Below are 16266 nucleotides of genomic sequence, written 5' to 3'. Positions count from 1 at the left end.
ATCATGTCTCACAAACTTGATTGAGTTTTTTGAAGAAGTAACAAAGAGGATTGATGAGGGCAGAGCAGTAGATGTGATCTATATGGACTTCAGTAAGGCGTTCGACAAGGTTCCCCATGGGAGACTGATTAGCAAGGTTAGATCTCACGGAATACAGGGAGAACTAGCCATTTGGATACAGAACTGGCTGAAAGGTAGAAGACAGAGGGTGGTGGTGGAGGGTTGTTTTTCAGACTGGAGGCCTGTGACCAGTGGAGTGCCACAAGGATCGGTGCTGGGTCTTCTACTTTTTGTCATTTAAGAAAATGATTTGGATGCGAGCATAAGAGGTATAGTTTGTAAGTTTGCAGATAACACCAAAATTGGAGGCGTAGTGGACAGTGAAGAGAGGAGGCCTGTGACCAGTGGAGTGCCACAAGGATCGGTGCTGGGTCTTCTACTTTTTGTCATTTAAAAAAATGATTTGGATGCGAGCATAAGAGGTATAGTTTGTAAGTTTGCAGATAACACCAAAATTGGAGGCGTAGTGGACAGTGAAGAGAGTTACCTCAGATTACAACAGGATTTTGACCAGATGAGCCAATGGGTTGAGAAGTGGCAGATGGAGTTTAATTCAGATAAATGCGAGGTGCTGCATTTCGGGACAATTTTAGCAGGACTTATACTCTTCATGGTAAGGGCTGAGGGAATGTTGCTGAACAAAGAGACCTTTGAGTGCAGGTTCATAGTTCCTTGAAAGTGGAGTCGCAGGTAGATAGGATAGTGAAGAAGGCATTTGGTATGCTTTCCTTTATTGGTCAGAGTATTGAGTAGAGGAGTTGGGAGGTCATGTTGCGGGGTACAGGACATAGGTTAGGCCACTGTTGGAATATTGCGTGCAATTCTAGTCTCTTTCCTATTGGAAAGATCTTGTGAAACTTGAAAGGGTTTAGAAAGGATATATAAGAATGTTGCCAGGGTTGGAGGATTTGAGCTATAGGGAGAGGCTGAACAGGCTGGGGCTGTTTTCCCTGGAGCGTCAGAGGCTGAGGGGTGACCTTATAGAGGTTTACAAAATTATGAGGGGCATGGACAGAGTAAATAGGCAAAGTCTTTTCCCTGGGGTCGGGGAGTCCAGAGCTAGAGGACATAGGTTTAGGGTGAGAAGGGAAAGATATAAAAGAGACCTACGGGGCAACTTTTCATACAGAGGGTTGTACGTGTATGGAATGAGCTGCCAGAGGAAGTGGTGGAGGCTGGTACAATTGCAATATTTAAGTGGCATTTGGATGGGTATATGAATAGGAAGGGTTTGGAGGGATATGGGCCGGGTGCTGGACGGTGGGACTAGATTGGGTTGGGATATCTGGTCGGCATGGATGGGTTGGACAGAAGGGTCTGTTTCCATGCTGTACATCTCTATGACTCTATGACTCTTTGTAAATCCATCAGATGATTGTAGAATGAAGAATTAAGAAAATGTTATTGGTTAACCAGTAAAACAAGTTCAGTTTCCTGCTCTCTCTCATGACCATTCATTAATAGCCGCACAATAAAGACATTGGGAATTTTTCTTGTTTAAAGTCACTAATAAATGTTATTATTGACAGTTAATCTTTAAGACTGATTCTAGTTGCAAACCTAACTCTGTTAAAAGAAGTGCACATGGATGTTTTTGTTATGGTAAAGCAGTGTTTTCCCCTTCCTTAGTTTACTTAATCACACAAAAAAAGGTTACTTAAACATTTTAAACATGTTTTATATCTTAAAATTGCACAAAAGCCTTTCCAAATTACCAGTTAATTTTTTAAAAAGGCAATCAGTGACAATTGAGCACTACCCTAGTTTTATACCCTAGTACTGGTGTTTTCAGAGGGGGTGAAATCTGCCTAATGGCCTTACCTTGTTTGAAGTTTATATGAGTGGGCAGGTGGGTGGGGCAAGATGCAATAGGGAACTTATGATGAACTTCTGGCACTTGAGGCACTTAAGAGTTCACATTCAGCCCTTCCAGAAGCACATGCAATGTGTGAAGCCCAGCAACTATATTTGTACTGGTCCATGGGAAAGGACGCATCCTTGGCCCAGAGGTACTCCTACACTTCAAGATCAACACATCCTTTAACCTTCCAACTGGTGTCCTGAACTCAGATCCCATCCACACCCTTCACTCAACTCCCTCACCATGATTGAAACTTTATTGCTGGAACAGCACAGCAGGTCAGGCAGCATCCAGGGAACAGGAGATTCGACGCTCCGGGCACAGGCCCTTCTTCAGGAATCATTCCTGAAGAAGGGCCTGTGCCCGAAACGTCGAATCTCCTGTTCCCTGGATGCTGCCTGACCTGCTGTGCTGTTCCAGCAATAAAGTTTCAACTTTGATCTCCAGCATCTGCAGACCTCACTTTTCCCTCACCATGATCCCTAATCCTGGACTCCCCCATGGCACTGCTGGGATGGCACAGCCACTGGCCTATCTGATCTAATGGAAGGTGCAGGATTCTTGTATTAAAGCAATTGATGTTGCTATCAGTGTTCATTTATTGTGTGACCTGGGTAAGCTCTCCTTTTAATCAATGGTGGAGCACTGGGACCATGGCAGCTAATACAATCTAGCCTGCTGTGTTTAACCTTTGATCTGCAAAATGTACATATTCATCATCTGTATGAACACCATTTACGCAGATATAAAAATAGTCATCAACAAATTAAAAGATAAAGTCTAATTCATTAGCACAGCTCAAAATCAAACCTGTTTGTTTATCTGCAGCTATTCTGACTAAATGTTTTGCAGCTAATGTATTGTTTCAATTTTGCCTGCTTTTCGAACATGGCAAACTGCCATTCTTTCTCATCTAAGCAACCAGTAATAAAGGAGAAAGACTAGAATGTTATTTTTGTCATTATGTAATTGGAGGTGAAAAAGGTTATTTACAGTGTCAGTTTTAAAAAAAGACTATTTTTACCTGTCAAGTTTCCATTTGAATGTATTTCACTACATTTTGCTGTCGTACTATATAAGTCAAAAGGGCGCATTGGATAGCATCCTTGCCTCTGAACTAGAAGCTCTGGGTTCACGTTCCACATGGTCAAAGGCAGTGCATTCATCACCCAGTCAAACAGGTTGAATATCAGACTGTAAGTTCCTCCTACATATATCAATGGCAGATAGTGAAAGTTGAAGATGTTCTCGATTAGCCAAGTGGAAACATAGCTCCACAGTACAACTTGTAGGTAGAAGTACATGTTGCTGTGGCAAGACAGACACCAGCTGGTCAGGTTCTGAAGCAGGGGAGTGGTTCATTCATTCTAACATGTAATCTGATGAAGATGAAAATCGAACGTTCCAAAAGTCAATGTGTTCACTTCTGTCTATTTGCTTGAAAACTTAAAAATGTAGTTGATGGAAAATGGAGATATGTCATGAAGTTAGATGCTCTGTTCTTCAATATGCTATCTCAGAATAGTTGAATATTCTCCCTTCTTTGCTTTGATAAGTCCTCAGAAAGGGAATTACTTATTTCATTGTGCCACTTTTGACGCAGGGACTTACAAGAAATGTAAAGCTGTTTTTCTCACAGATATTGATTGATAGCTGTATATTTCCCATGTGCAGAATTTCGATTTTAGATTTCCAGCATTTGAAGTTCTCCACTAAGTACTGTAGTCATCACCACAATGTTTGAAAATGTTCTTTTTCTTTTTGGTTGCATCAATGCTGAAACTGCAAAAAATATGACATCAAGTCTTCTATGAATTTAACATAATTAAGCAGCTCTTCAAAATGTTTTATTTTGCAAGTCTCGAAGAAATATCTTCATTTGTGAATGTGCAGCAAGGGCACAGGGTCAGATCGACCTCTGTTGAGTTAATCGGGCATGCTGCCCACAAATTTGACTCACCAGACTGCGCCTCAAAAAAGTTGGCAGCTTGATTTTCATCTGAAATGTATTTCAGTACTTTACTGCATGAAACAATGCACGTTGTCTGAATTTCATTTGGACTTGAAATGACTCAATTTTGCAATCATCATTTAGGCATGTCAGCACTATATTTTCTGGAAAGAAATTTCAATTCCTGTTTAGTTTCCCAACGACTGAGACTGGATGGACTAGGAATTTTAAACGTTGTCACCTTCATGTCCTTTATAAAAATAAAACTAGATTTTAGTACTAATTGTATAAGTTACTGCTCTAGTGTTTCATATGCTTGAAATGGAATACTTAACTTTTAGCCAGAGATGATAATTAATGCATTAATAAATCAAGATTAATTTCAGCATTTGCAAAATACTTAAACTGGGGGCATGTTTAGAAAATTCAGTAAATCAATACGAATATGGTTAATTAAACCATACAGCATTACTTCTAGTGTTGCTAAACAGAGTTATATAGATTCCCCAGGCACAGAGTGCTGTGAGCCACCACCAGTATTTTTACAAGGACTTGGGTATACCCCCTGCATATTGTGCTGAAATGAGTTGATGTGGAGGTAGAATATCAAAATTGGAACAGCATCAATTGCAATTGACAGTTGAAATTGTACCAGCATCCACCACTTTCTCTGGCAGCTCATTCCATACACGTACCACCCTCTGCGTGAAATAATTGCCCCTTAGGTCCCTCTTATATCTTTCCCCTCTCACCCTAAACCTATGCCCTCGAGTTCTGGACTCCCCCAGAAAACCCAGGGAAAAGACTTTGCCTATTTATCCTATCCATGTCCCTCATAATTTTGTAAACCTTTATAAGGTTACCCCTCAGCCTCCGACGCTCCAGGGAAAACAGCCCCAGCCTGTTCAGCTTCTCCCTATAGCTCAAATCCTTCAACCCCGGCAACATCCTTGTAATCTTTTCTGAACCCTTTCAAGTTTCACAAGATCTTTCCAATAGGAAGGAGACCAAAATTGCATGCAATATTCCAACAGTGGCCTAAACAATGTCCTGTACAGCCGCAACATGACCTCCCAACTCTTGTACTCAATACTCTGACCAATAAAGGAAAGCATACCAAATGCTTTCTTCACTATCCTATCTCCCTGTGACTCCACTTTCAAGGAGCTATGAACCTATGATTCAGCAACAGCAGCAGGGTGAAGTCACAGAAGATGACAGTAGTTGTGTAGTTTTGAAATTAAGTTGATGTAATTTTATTAAGTGTCTTATTGGAACAGCATATTGTTATAGAGCTAGAGGCAGATAATAAGCAGTTAAGAGAAAGGTGGGCTTAAAGTTGTATATAATTGTTGTTTAATGCTCTATTGATATTATTTTCTTTAAATAGTGGAATTTGGGAGTTCTGGCACTCATATTTTGAAGGATTATGAGGCGAGGTGAGCTTTTCTGGATGTTTGATTTAATTAACAGAAGGGTTCACTGCTGTGTCATAACAATATCTTTTTAGAAACACGCTAGTTATAACGGACCAGTAAAATGCCAGCTTAAGTAATTGAGCCTGGGATCTTCTTACTGTGCATTATTAATAACTGTCAGTGACTTGAAGGTTTAAAGTAAGAAAATTTGGTAAACGGCAAACTATCAGCACATATCAGTGAAGTCACACTCTCAAATTCCACTAAGTTCTGTACAAAGCTGTAATTTACCCAATTCTTTATTCTGTATATTACTTTGGAAGGGGAAGGTTAACAATTTTAGAAGAAAATCTATCTATCATAAAAGTATAATAAGGTACTAAATACATTATTCCTATGCTACCATAATGTATAATGCTGTGTTCATGAGTATTGAAAAATTCTGATAAAATGACATCAGATATAGGACAAACTGGACAGATATTAATGCCCTCTTTGCTCTTTCCTGACAAATATGCCTCAATAATAATCTGAAGAAATCAATATCAAAAAAACTGCCGGAGGAATTCAACAGGTCTGGTATCATCACTGAAGAGAAGAACAGATTTAACATGTCAAGTCTAGTATGTTCTGAATAGGAGTCATACTGGATTCGAAACATTAACTATTTTGCTCTTCACAGGTTCTATCAGTACAGCTAGGGTTCTGCAGCATTTCAAGAACACCCATCCACAGTCTTCCCATATATTGTCCTTGGTTGAACCAAGAACCAAACAGAGATATCACTGTTAATGAATCCTTCCATCACCTTATTGATCATCAAGAGTAATCTGATTGATTAGGCAGGTAATATTTGGCCAGGTTAGACTTAACCTGTTTTTTGGAGTACAGGGTATACCTGCACAAGTTTCCATACTGCTGGGTATATACTAGTTTTGTAGCAGTACAGGAACAACTTGGCAAGGGACTTAGCCAGTCTGGAATGTTCAAGCACAATTCTTCAGTCCTATTCCCTGGATTATAGTAGGGCTTATATCCCCTGCAGTATCCAATGCTTTCATTTGTTTCTTGAAATCACATGGAATGAACTGAAGTAGCTAAAGACTGAAATCGGTGATGGTGGAGACCTCCAGAAGATGCCAAGATGGATCAGTCACTTGGCACTTTTAGCTGAAGATTGTTGCAAACGCTTCAGCCTTATCTTTTGCATTGATATACTGGGTACCCCCATCATTACGGAGAGGGATATTTATCAAACTGCCTCATCCAATGAGTTGTTTAATTGTCCATCACCATTCATAACTGGATATGGCAAGTCTACAGAGCTTAGATATTTAGATTAGAGTAGACTAGATTCCCTACAGTATGGAAAAAACAGGCCCTACGGCCCAACAAGTCCACACCAACCCTCCAAAGACTAACCCACCCAGACCCATTTCCCGCTTACTAATGCACCTAACACTATAAGCAATTTAGCATGGCAAATTCTCCTGACCTGCACATCTTTTGACTGTAGGAGGAAACCAGAGTACTCTGAGGAAACCCAAGCAGAGAATGTGCAAGTTCCACACAGACAGTCGCCAAAGGCTGGAACCAAACCCAGGTCCTTGGCGCTGTGAAGCAGCAGTGCCAACCACTGAACCTCCGTGCCGCCCCAGCATATAATCACTTCTTTGCGAGATCACCAAGATCTATCACGTGCTGCTTATGCTTTTTGGCATTCAAGTAGTCCTGTGTTGTAGCTTCATCAGGGGGATACCTCATTTTTAGGTATGCCTGGTGTGCTCAAGATATGTCCTTGTGCACTGTTTAGTGAACAGGATTGATCTATCTTTATGATACTGGCAGAGTGGAAGATTTGCCAGGTCATGAGGTTGCAGATTATCTTTGAGTAAAGGGCTGCTACTGCTCATGGACCATAGTGTCAGTCTTGAGTTGCTAGATCTGCTTGAATCTATTCATTTCTTATGGTGATAGTGCTACACAACAGTATATTGTATCCTCAGGGTAACTCTACTAGCCTTTGCAGTGGTGTTATGGACCAAGCCAAACCCCTCAAAACATTTCAAGAAAGTAGCCCAGACCCTGATTTTTCTAGTTGTTTTGAGTAGGTGTAAAGTGACTGTTCCAGGAGTAATGCAGCTAGTCAAAACCCCTCCGTTTTAAACAAAATAGAAATTATTTAGAGTGCTGAATGAAACACAACCAAAATGAGTACAGAACATAGACTAACCTAACCTAAACAGGGTCTTACGGTGGAGGAGGGGGAGGTGAAAAATAGAGAGAGGGAGAAAGAGGGAGAGGGAGAGAAAACAACATTTATACACATTACGTTGACAATAATCATGCAACAATGTACACTAAATTCTCCTGCCGTTGAATGTCTCCATTTCTCATCCAAATCTCAACAATGCATTGGCAATCACGTTTCCTCATCCTGTCACCTGCACAATTTTCAAATCGAATAGTTGTAACAAAAAGCTCCACCTAAACAGTCTGGAATTTTTGTCCTTAAATTTCTCCACAAACTTCAATGGGTTATGATCAGTGTACACGATGGTCTCAGATACATTAATGATAACATAAACATTGAAATGTTGTAAGGCCATCACCAAGCTTTCTCAACTGTTAAATATTTCTGATGAACATTCTATTTCCTGAAGGAACACCTGATAGATCTTTCTATCTTCTCGTCATCTTCCTGAAAGAGCACAGCACTGACACCACTTGCATCAAAAGGCTTTGCATAATTAAGTGTGGCTAACACTGGGGCAGTGGTTAACACAGCTTTCAGACTGTCAAATGCCTTGTGACAGTCCACTGAAAATTTTTGACTTTCTTTAGTAATTCAGTGAGTGGAGCAGCCAGCTGCTAAAATTTGGTACAAATGTCCGATAAAATCCACTCAATCCTGGGAATCATAGTACTGCTCTTTTTGTTGATGCTATGAGAAATTCCCCAATTACCTTTGTTTTTGCAATCAGTGGGGCCATTTGTCCATGTCCAATTACATGGCCCAGGAAGGTGACTTGGGCTTTGGCAAATTCACTCTTATCAGATTTATCACTAAGCCTACCTCCCAAAGTCGATCAAACAATTCTGATAAATGTTGCAAGTGTTCCATGTGTGACTAAAACTCACCAGGTCATCTATGTATACGACACAACTGAGTCATCTGGAAATGACCTTATTGGTTAGTCCCTGAAATGTGGCTGGTACATTTTTCATACCAAATGGCATAACTTTAAATTGATCCAGTCCATTCAGCATTGCAAAAGCTGAAATTGTCTTCACTCTTTCAGACTCTTCCTGCCAGTATCCTCTGAGCAAGTCCAACTTAGAAATACAAGTTGCTTGTCCCACGTTTTCAATAGTCTTCCAAATGCAGAATCGAATATGCACCAGTCTTTGTAACTGCATTGACTTTGTGATAGTCCACACATAACCTTTGGATATCATCTGGCTTTGGCACCATTATTATGGGTAAGCTCCAGTCACTGCAACTCACTTCAAATATGTTGTCTTGGAGCATGCATTCAAAACTTTATCCCAATTTTTGACAATTTTCTCATTGTCCAATTTAATTTGAGGACTGTCCAATTCAGAATCCTCCTGAACTTGGTTCTTCACCAGTAACACAGTCTCCTTTCGCTTTCCTTCCTTATCAAAATACCTTTTGAGCATATTCACATGACACTCAGAGACTTCTTTCTGTCTGGAGTCCTTAGCAAATAGTTCACCTCACTCAATCTCTTTTTGATTTGACAAGGTCCACTAAAGCTTGCTTTTGAAGGATTGCCGATCACTGGAAGTAACACTGGGTGGAAAGTGATTAGCACTGTTGCCTCACATTGCCAGAGACCTGGGTTCGATTCCCACCTCGGGTGACTGTTTGTGTTTCCTCCAGATGCTCTGTTTTAGTGTATGCTGTAATACTTTTAAATTCATGTCTAGCCAACTCCCCGCTCTAATTACTTGTACCCTAGAATCTGACACAGTCCAAATATGTGGCCCCGGAATTCTGACTTACCAATTTCTCCTTAATCAATTTTAGCGGTCCTCTCACTTCATGCCCAAAAACTAATTCAAATGGACTGAAGTTGGACAATTCATTTGGTGCTTCTCCGTTTGCAAAAAGTACAAATGGAATTCCCTTATCCCAATCATCTGGATAGTCTTGACTCTGAGCCTTCAACATGGTCTTTATTGTCTGATGCCACCTTTCTAGTGCTCTGTGCAATTCTGGATCGTATGCAGTAGATTTGAATTCTTTTACTCTGAGCTGTCCATAACTTCCTTGAATAATTTTGATGTGAAGTTTGAACCTTGATCTGATTGTATTTCTGTGGATAGTCTGTATCTATTTGAATAACTCCTCTACAATCCTTTTGGCTGTGATATTGTGCAATGGAGGGACCTCTGGAAATCTAGTGGACACATCCATTATTATTAACAAATTCTGATACCCATTTTAATTTTAGGTAGGGGGCCTACACAATCAATTAAGACTCTTGTAAAAGGTTCCTCAAATGCAGGAATATGTGTAAAGATGCAGATTTTATTCCTACCTATGGTTTTCCAATTACCTGACATGTCTGACAAAATTCAACTACATCCTTGTGCAATCCAGGCCAGTAAAAATGTTTTGTATTTTAGCTTGTTTTTCTCACACCTACATGACCCCCCCACTGGTAGTTCGTGCACTACCCACAACACCTCCTTTCTATAACCCACGGACAATGCAACTTTATGAACTTCTGCCCATTTCTCACCTGCCTGAATGTGTGATGGTCTTCATTTCCTCATTAAGACATTTTAAAGATAGTATCACACCAGGATACATCCAGATTCTTTTACCGTATGTATGTTTTTTGATACAATTGCTTTAGTTTCTCATCTTTCTGCTGTAATTAAGTTAATTTCTCTGAACTAAAGACGTCTGCTTTGTCTCAACCATTTGATCATACAGTGTCTCTGCTAATTCCACTTCAACTTCCTTGTCTATGCTCTTTGATCTCTCCCGTTTCAACTGGTGACTTTATGACCTCAATACCACACAGTCAGGAAAAATCTCAGGATATGTGTTCTGCAGTAGTTGCCTGCATTCTCACTGCCTTTTCAACAACAGTAGGCAGCACTCATACCCAGGAACCAGTTATATCGCAAGGACAAATTGTAATTCTGAGCTGAGAGTTTGTCCAGTACACCTAGCATGACTTCTCCACTCAAACTTCACTTTACATAATTCAGTACTTATCTCACCATGAATTCCTGTTACTAGCAACTTTTCTGGCAATATTCCTTTAAAGGTACATATTTCCTCATCTTTCAACATTAAAAGGTTGAGAGGATCCTGTATCTCTTAATATTGTAACCTCTTTACCTGCTGCTCCTGGTCTATGCGAATAAACTTTACCTCAGCACGTATATGGTTTAAGAAGATCTGGCAAGTCTTCCTTAACTATCCTCTGACTTGTTGTATACTCTGGTGCAGCTTTCTAGCTTCCTCTGTGCTTTCCATTACCACTCCAACAAAATTCACTGGCTTATCCTGTTTTCCTACATCTGTCTTCCCAGTGCTTTTCCTAACCTACCAACACTGATTTCATGTGGCCTACTTTATTGCATTGAAAACACCAGAGCTTTATAATTTCTCTTTCCCCTTCAAGTGTTTCCTTTTCACCCTGTGGTAAGTTGTCCTTATGATCTTCACCAAGATCTATCTTTCCACATATGGATTTCTCTTTTCCCCAATTACTATCCCTCACACATTGATTTTGGAATCCAAACTTTGATTTACGGACCAACTCAATCAATCATCAGCCATGTCAGCTGCTAATCTTGCCGTTTTAACTCTCTGCTCTTCCAGAGTTCTCACTATTTCAAGAAGTAAATGTTTTAACCCCTCCAAAATAATCATCTCTTTAAGAGCGTCATAGGTTTGCTCTATTTTTAATGCCCTTATCCACCGATCAAAAATTACTTTGTTTAATCCTTTCAAACTCAAGTGTAGGTTTAACCAGATCTCTCCTTAGATTCCTGAAACATTGTCTGTAGACAGCTGCCAGAATCTCATATGCATTTAAGACTTTCTTCACCTCCTCATATGCCTCAGATATCTCTTCTGCTAGTGATGCACATACTTCACTAGCTCTACCTACAAATTTTGTTTGTATCAACAAAGCCCACATGGTTAGTCCACTGCATTTGTTTAGCCACCTTCTCAAATGAGATGAAAAAGGCTTCTCCTCAAATTTAGACAATGCTTGGATATATTTAAACAAATCCTCACTAGGCCTTTGGCCACCATGGATTTGCTCATCCTCACTCTCTTCCTCATTCAGCTTACCATCCGCCTTCGTCTCCATCCTTTTAAACTGACTTTCCTGTCTAAATGCCAAATTCTGAAGTTCAAACAGCCTCTCCTCCTTCTCTCTCTGTTCTGCTAAAGCAATTCATTCTTTTTCTCTTTCCTCTGTTTTTAATCATAGTTCAAACGGTTTCATTTCTTTTGCCTTTTCCTTGTCTTTTGTCTGTAACTCAAGCTACTTCATTTTCAATTAAATTTCAGCTATATCTAAATATTTTGATGGCGTTTCCAGTGAATTTAAATACTGATCTATTGCTGAAATTATCTCTCCTTTCCTCACAGAAGGAGGCAGCTCCAACTCCAGCTTGTCTGCTAGTTTCAGCAGTTTGGCCTTATTCACCTTTTGTGAAATCCCCAAATTCACTTCTTCTACCCCCAGTAAACTCTTAGTGACTGAAAGAGCCATTACTGTCCCAAGCACTGTTAAAAATGTGTTGCTGGAAAAGCGCAGCAGGTCAGGCAGCATCCAAGGAGCAGGAGAATCGACGTTTCGGGCATAAGCCCTTCTTCAGGAATCAGCCCTTCCTGAAGAAGAGCTTATTCCCGAAACGTCGATTCTCCTGCTCCTTGGATGCTGCCTGACCTGCTGTGCTTTTCCAGCAACACATTTTCAGCTCTGATCTCCAGCATCTGCAGTCCTGACTTTCTCCTCAAGCACTGTTAAAACCAACTGAAATCAACACCTAGAACATAGCCACAACTACAGCAAATTAATAGACTGGCAAGATGAGGACAGCCTTGTTAATGCTGCGTACTTGGAATTTCAAAAGGACTTTTAATAAAAGAAACTTCCAATTGACTTATGAACAAAATTTACACCCGGGTGATTATAGGGCCAGTTAAAAGCACAAATTTATTAAATGGAAGTTGTGCTTTACTTAGTTTTCTGATAAATTAATAGACAAGGTTTGCATAAAGATTTGTAGCTCGGGTGACAGTTGCCGTAGTATGCCGTAGTATGCCCTGAGCTGGGAAGTTGATTTGTAGATGTTTTGTCCCCTGTCTAAGTGACATCTTCAGTCTTTGAAGCCTCCTGTGAAGTGCTGCTGCTGTACGGTCTTCTGGAATTTAGTTGATTCCATTTCTGCTGCTTCCAGTTGCCAGTTTTCCAGTATATTGGGTCTAGGTCAATGTGTTTGTTGATGGAGTCCATGGATTAGATTAGATTAGATTAGATTACTTACAGTGTGGAAACAGGCCCTTCGACCCAACAAGTCCATACCGACCCTCCGAAGAGCAACCCACCCAGACCCATTCCCCTACATTTACCCCTTCACCTAACACTACAGGCAATTTAGCATGGCCAATTCACCTAACCTGCACATCTTTAGACTGTGGGAGGAAACCGGAGCACCCGGAGGAAACCCACGCAGACACTGGGAGAATGTGCAAACTCCACACAGACAGTTGCCTGAGGCAGGATTTGAACCTGGGTCTCTGGCACTGTGAGTCAGCAGTGCTAACCACTGTGCCACCATGCCGCCCGATGAGTGCCATGCTTCTAAAAATTCTCTGACTGTCCTCCATTTAGCTTGCCTTATGATCATTATGCTGTCCCAGTCAAATTTGTGGTCCTTGCCATCTGTGCGTATAGCTGCTAGGGACAGCTGGTTGTGGCATTTAGTGGTTAGTTGTCTACCTGCTTGTCCTATATAGTGTTTCGTGTAGTCTTTGCATGGAATCCTGTAAATTATGTAAAGGACGAAGCAATAGTCTCATTTGATGTAACGGCACTGTTCACTTCAATTGACAAAACTCTAGCCAGAGAGACAATAGCCAACCTCCCAGACAAACAGAACAGACGATGTGACAGGGAACCTATCAGCAAGGACGACATACTCAAACTACTAGATCTGTGCTTGATGACATACTTCACATTCAACAACCAAGTATACAGAAGCAGTGATATAAAGACTGGAACAAAAAGCCATCCCACAAATCCGACCCAAACTCTGGATCAAATACATGGATGACACTTTTGTAATTATTAGGAGAACAGAGATAAAGAACACAAACCAGATTATTAACACCATGCTCAAGGGATCAAATTTACAAGAGAAGAGGAAACCAACAACCAACTCCCATTCCTGGATGTGACGATAGAAAGAACACAAAAAAGTGTACAGAAAAAGCCACGCACAGAGACCAGATCCTGAATTTCAACAGCAACACCCGAATGCACACAAGAGAAGCTGCATTAAAACCCTATTCAAAACGGCTACAACACATTGCAACACCCCCAACCTGTGAAGAGAAATACACTTCTACAGAGTCTTCACCAAGAACCGGTATCCCTGGGACTTCATCCGCTGATAAACAACGTCAAGAGGACATGCCACGACCCAACACGCTAGCCATGCTGCCTTATATAAAAAATGTCTCAGAACTAACAGCCAGACTTCTACAACCACTTGGATTCGTGACAGCCCAAAAACTGACAGCCACGGTCAGAAAACAACTCACCAGAACAAAAGACCCTGATACCTATCATGTGCAAGATTAACATAATTTACAAGACTCCATGCAAAGACTGCATTAAACACTACATAGGACAAACAGACAGGCAACTAATAATCTGCATCCATAAACACCAACCAGCTACCAAATGCCACAACCAGCTGTCCCTGGTACCCATATACACAGATGGCAAGGACCACAAATTCGACTGGGACAACACAATGATCACAGGACAAGCTAAACAGTGGAGAGTCACAGAATTTATAGAAGCCTGGCACTCATCCATGGACTCAATGAACAAACACGTCAACCTTGACCCAATATACCAACTACTACAATGAACAACCGACAACTGGAAGCAGCAGGAATGGAAAAAAAAATTCCAGAAGACACCCGCTTCACAGCAGGCTCCAAGGCACTGAAGTTGTCACCTAAACAGGGGATACAACATCTGCAAATCAACTTCCCAGCTCAACAAACATACCCATAACTACGGCAAATTAATAGACAAGCTAGAGGAGGATAGCCTTATTAATGCTGCATACTTGGAATTTCTAAGGACTTTTAATAAAAGCAACATCCAATTGACTTAGGAACAAATTTACACCCATGTGACTATAGGTTGGTTGAAGCATGAATGTGAAACTCAAAAGGGAAAGAAAGAGAGCAATGGTTAATGATTGTTTTATTAATCTGCATGGTTATGTGCAGTGGTATCCCCAAGGATGCTTATGGAATACTGTTCTTTTCATAGATAATAATCATCTGCATAATTTCAAAAATTGTGAATGATACAAAACACATATGTAACCAGGAGGATATCATCAAATATTAGGAGTCATAGACAGTCTGGTGAAATGGGCAGCCACATAGCAGATGAAATTTAATACAAATGGCATGAAAACAGTTTACCAAATAGGCTTCAGTTGGAAGCTTTCTCACCTCTGAGTCAAAGATTTGTTGGTACATAATCCAACTTGACATTCCGCTACAGTAATGAAAGAATGTCCACTTTCAGAGGTGTTCGTTCTCAAATAAGGTACTGAACTGTGGATTCAGTTTGCACATAGAATATCCCATGGCAATATTTTGAGGAAGGGAGTTACTTATGGCATCCTGGCTGATTCTCATCTCAAACAAAATCATGGAAGAAAACCAAATTATCCTGGAATTTCATGTTGCTATTTGCAGGACTGTGTGTATAAATTGGCTGCCATCAAGTCCTAACCCGCCAGTGACTACACTCCAAAAGTTGAGAATGTGGTGCTGGAAAAGCATTGCAGGTCAGGCAGCATCCAATCAACGTTTCGGGCATAAGCCCTTCATCAAGCTATTCCTGAAGGAGGGCTTATACCCAAAACATCGGTTCTCCTGCTCCTGACCTGCTGTGCTTTTCCAGCACTAAACTCTCGACTCTGCTTTCCAGCATCTGCAGTTCTCACTTTCTCCTACATTCCAGAAGTGGTCTACTGACCACAAAGTGCTGCATGAACAAAAATCTTTTATCCTCGGAGGTGACAGAATAAATCAGAAGGCCATTAAGAAAGCATACAAGGGGGATCCAAGATGGCAGCGACCCAGTAAGACTGAGTCTATAGTGCTCCTCCCAAGACTTGGGCACAGTGGGTCACCTACCCCCTACCAAGCTCACCAAATCATTTATAATAGTTTTGTAATAGTTTAGTAACTCAATTAGTTGTGTAACATTACATTTAAGCAACTTTATCCTAAGTTAAAATGACTAAAGGGAAGGGAGCCCGCAGCTCTCAGCAAGCAGGAACCCCTCCCCCACACTCTCCAGCTGCAGCAGAGGCGTCCACAGCCGCCCCGGGGGACTTACCTACAGTAGCAAGTCTTGCAGAAATGCTTTCCAAGCTTGACTCGAAGATCGATGCCTTTATCGTCGAATCCAGAAATCGTTGGGAGTCGCTCTCGGCCGCGCTGAAGAAGCACGACCGTGAAATTGATGAAATTCAACGCCGAGTCGGAGGGGCGGAGCTAAAGGCCGCGACCTCCGAGACAACCGCTCAATCGGCCGTGGATCAAGTCCGGACTCTCGAGCAGCGAGTCCGGACCTTGGAAAATCATATTGACGACCCCGATAATCGAGGTCGTCGAAAAAATATTCGTTTGCTGGGCCTTCCCAAAC

The 16266-nt window shown here is 41.0% G+C and overlaps 1 protein-coding gene across 8 annotated transcripts in view; it reads right to left on the bottom strand.

The window, feature by feature from the left end:
* Positions 1–16266, bottom strand: part of ccdc150 (coiled-coil domain containing 150) — a 135910-nt gene that overhangs the window by 23853 nt on the left and 95791 nt on the right. For 5 of the 8 annotated variants that reach the window (XM_043702193.1, XM_043702192.1, XM_043702199.1 and 2 more), the window contains one exon: positions 3169–4122. The exons of 2 other annotated variants lie outside the window; for them this stretch is intronic. In XM_043702193.1, the coding sequence (XP_043558128.1) occupies positions 4009–4122 (114 nt within the window). In that variant the 3' untranslated portion in view covers positions 3169–4008. Of the gene's footprint in view, positions 1–3168; positions 4123–16266 lie in introns of those variants that run through there. One more of the 8 variants, XM_043702196.1, reaches the window with a different exon arrangement.

Source organism: Chiloscyllium plagiosum, chromosome 13, assembly GCF_004010195.1.
Source record: "Chiloscyllium plagiosum isolate BGI_BamShark_2017 chromosome 13, ASM401019v2, whole genome shotgun sequence".
In the NCBI taxonomy this organism is placed as follows: domain Eukaryota; kingdom Metazoa; phylum Chordata; class Chondrichthyes; order Orectolobiformes; family Hemiscylliidae; genus Chiloscyllium; species Chiloscyllium plagiosum.
This window is presented reverse-complemented; position numbering and strand designations above follow the sequence as displayed.